This window comes from Lepisma saccharinum, chromosome 10 (genome assembly GCF_977018435.1).
Source record: "Lepisma saccharinum chromosome 10, izLepSacc3.1, whole genome shotgun sequence".
NCBI lineage: Eukaryota > Metazoa > Arthropoda > Insecta > Zygentoma > Lepismatidae > Lepisma > Lepisma saccharinum.
In genome coordinates, this window is record NC_139238.1 from 33,168,872 (window position 1) to 33,171,887 (window position 3,016).

At 38.0% G+C, this 3,016-nt stretch overlaps 1 protein-coding gene across 1 annotated transcript; it reads right to left on the reverse strand.

Annotated features, from left to right (window-relative positions):
* Positions 1-2,058: 2,058 nt before the first annotated feature.
* On the reverse strand, positions 2,059-2,652 carry LOC145994058 (uncharacterized). Its single transcript, XM_083130143.1, has one exon. The coding sequence runs from the start codon at positions 2,650-2,652 to the stop codon at positions 2,059-2,061; it is 594 nt and encodes a 197-aa protein (XP_082986269.1).
* Between the last annotated feature and the right edge of the window lie 364 nt (positions 2,653-3,016).

The window sequence follows — 3,016 nt, forward strand, 5'->3', positions numbered from 1 at the left end:
ACTTATGTTGAATCTGAAAATAATTTAGAAAATGATTGCCTCAGAATAATGACATAATCTGAAATGAGTGAAACAGTTGCTAGTATTAGTGATTTAAGGAATAAGACTTTGCAAGCAGAGATTTTAACTGACAATGAAAAGGAGAAATTATTTGATTTACTAGTAGAATTTCAAAGTTTATTTGATGATAAACCAGGTCATTGTAATAAATACATCCATGACATAGAACTTAATACAGATGAACCTCTTGTTACGAAACCTTATCCTATACCATATCACTACAGACAAGCTGTACGTGATTATATCAATAAGTTATTGGAATGGAATATTATTGAACAGTGTGATTCCCCATATCTTAATCCTCTTGTGGTAGTACTTAAGGCAGATAAAAGTATACGCATATGTACAGATTTTCGTAATATTAATAAGCATCAGAAGATTAGCCAGATTAGACCTATAAATATTGAAGATGCAGTTCAAGGATTTATGGATAAACCTTATGTTACTCTGATTGATATGTCAGCTGGATTCCATCAGGTATTACTCTCTGAAAAATCAAGAAAATATACTGCATTCTCTTTTGAGGGGAAACAATATCAATATAAAAGACTTGTGTTTGGTACTTGCAATGGTGTGCAGGCTTTCACCATGGCAATGAGTAGAGTGCTTGGAGATACACTCTCTGATAATGTAATAATATATGTTGACGATTTATGTGTTCGTAGTAGTACATTTGAAGCTCATCTTAAGCATTTAAGAGAAGTATTTTGCAAATTGCAAGAATCTGGTATGACTATACGCCTGAAAAAGACATATTTTTTGTAAAGAAAGATTACTGTACTTAGGTCATATTATTGATAGAACTGTTATTCATGTAAACCCCGAAAGAGTAAGAGCTATTCTTGATCTTCCAGCTCCAAAAAATATAAAAACACTCCAAAAAAATCATTGGTAGTTTCTCATGGATGAGGAAATTTATTCCAATTCTTGCTGTTATATGTACTCCCTTGTATGAATTATTAAGAAAAGGCAAGAAGTGGGTGTGGACAGAGAAAGAACAAAGAAGTTTTGATTTACTGAAAGAAGCAATTTCAAATGATGTTAAACTTTTCCATCCAGATATTCATCAAAGATTTTATGTCCAAGGTGACGCCTCCTTACTTGGCGTTGAAGGTTATTTATTTCAAATTGTTGATGGTGAAAAAAGAGTAATAAGTTACATGAGTCGTACATTAAGAAATCATGAGAGGCATTACACCATAACAGAACTAGAGTGTCTAAGTCTATTATTCTGTATAGAAAAATGTAGCCAATATCTTCTAGGAAGAGAATTCACAATAGTATGTGACCACAAATGTCTTATTTGGTTAAATCACTCAAAGAATTGGAACCCTCGTTTGTTGCGATGGTCTCTCCAGCTTCAGAAATACCAATTTACAGTGGAATATTGTAGAGGTTCTGATAATGATCTCGCAGATCTATTATCAAGACATTTTGAAGGATCTGAACCTGTTTTGGTTCATGTTAACAATAATGTGGTCTTGAGAAATGAAATTTTGGATATACCAGTAGAAATACTGGTGCAAGAACAATGTAATGATGAAGTGTTTCAACCTATCATTAATTATTTAAACAATTCTGAAGGTTTGAATATGAATTTGCCAAGACAATGTAGAAATTGGAAGAAATATTATAAAATATGTAATGGAGTTTTGTTAATGAGAGATTTTCATTTTGAAAATTCATGGAAGATATGTATACCTCAATCTTTGATTTCTGTATTATTAGGAAATTATCATGATAACATGGGCCACTTTGGTGGTGATAAAGTTCTTAGAAAAATGAGGAAAATTTATTACTGGCCTCGTATGAGAAAATATATTTTGAGTTATGTTAAAGACTGTGAAATTTGTATGAAAACAAAACCAAACAGGCATCCGCCTAAAGATTATAAAGGGTTTTCCAATAAGGGCGGGTCGATGTTGAAATGGAATAAAACAAGCTGTGTGTGAGGTATGAACGAAATTCTTTTTTTATTTGAAAGGCCCATGTATGCCATTATATATGGAATATAACATGGTTCAAATGTCCGCCGCGGCTTCTCACGGTGGCACTTATCCGAGTGGTCCAATTTTCAATGACACTGCCGTATAGATCCGGCTGAATTTGAGCGATGGCCTGGGTTATGTTGACTTTAAGGGCATCGGTCGATTGCGGCTTATTGGCATAGACCTGCGACTTCAGGAAACCCCACAAGAAAAAGTCTAGCGGGGTCAAATCGCACGATCTTGGTGGCCAATTCACGTCGCATCTGCGAGAGATAACCATACCTTCAAATCGTTCATGCAGAATGTCCATCGTGGCGTCCGCTGTGTGGCACGTAGCGCCGTCCTGCTGGAACCACATGTCGTCTATGTCCATATCGTTCAATTTGGGCCAAAAGAAATCGGTTATCATCGTTCTGTAGCGCTCGCCGTTGATGGTGATGGCCTCACAAACGTCGTTTTCAAAAAAGTACGGACCAATGATGCCGCCGGCCCAAAATCCGCACCAAACAGTAACTTTTTGTGGCTGCAATGCGACCTGGTGAACCTCGTGTGGGTTGGAGTCGTCCCATATACGGCAATTTTGCTTATTAACACAGCCATTCATCCAAAAATGCGCCTCGTCGCTAAAGATGATTTTTCGGCCAAAATTGGGGCCCTCTTCCAAACGCTCCGAAGCCCAGTCAGCGAACAAACGGCGTTGTCTATGGTCATTAACTTTGAGCTCCTGGGTCAGTTGGATCTTGTACGGGTGTAGGCCCAAGTCTCGATGCAAAATTCACCAAGTTGAAGTCTGCGAAAGGCCGAGTTCTTGTGCACGGCGAGGAATTGACTGCCTCGGGTTCTCCTGCACACTTGCACAGACCGCGGCGATGTTCTCAGCCGATCTGGCGTTCTTTTGACGTACGGGTGTTGGCTGATTGTTTACCGAACCGGTCGTCTCGAATTTGGCCACCAAACGTTGGAGAGTC

What these genes read in the sequence shown, in the direction of transcription:
- LOC145994058 (XM_083130143.1), bottom strand. Translation starts at nt 2,652, where the DNA reads ATGAATGGCTGTGTTAATAAGCAAAATTGCCGTATATGGGACGACTCC.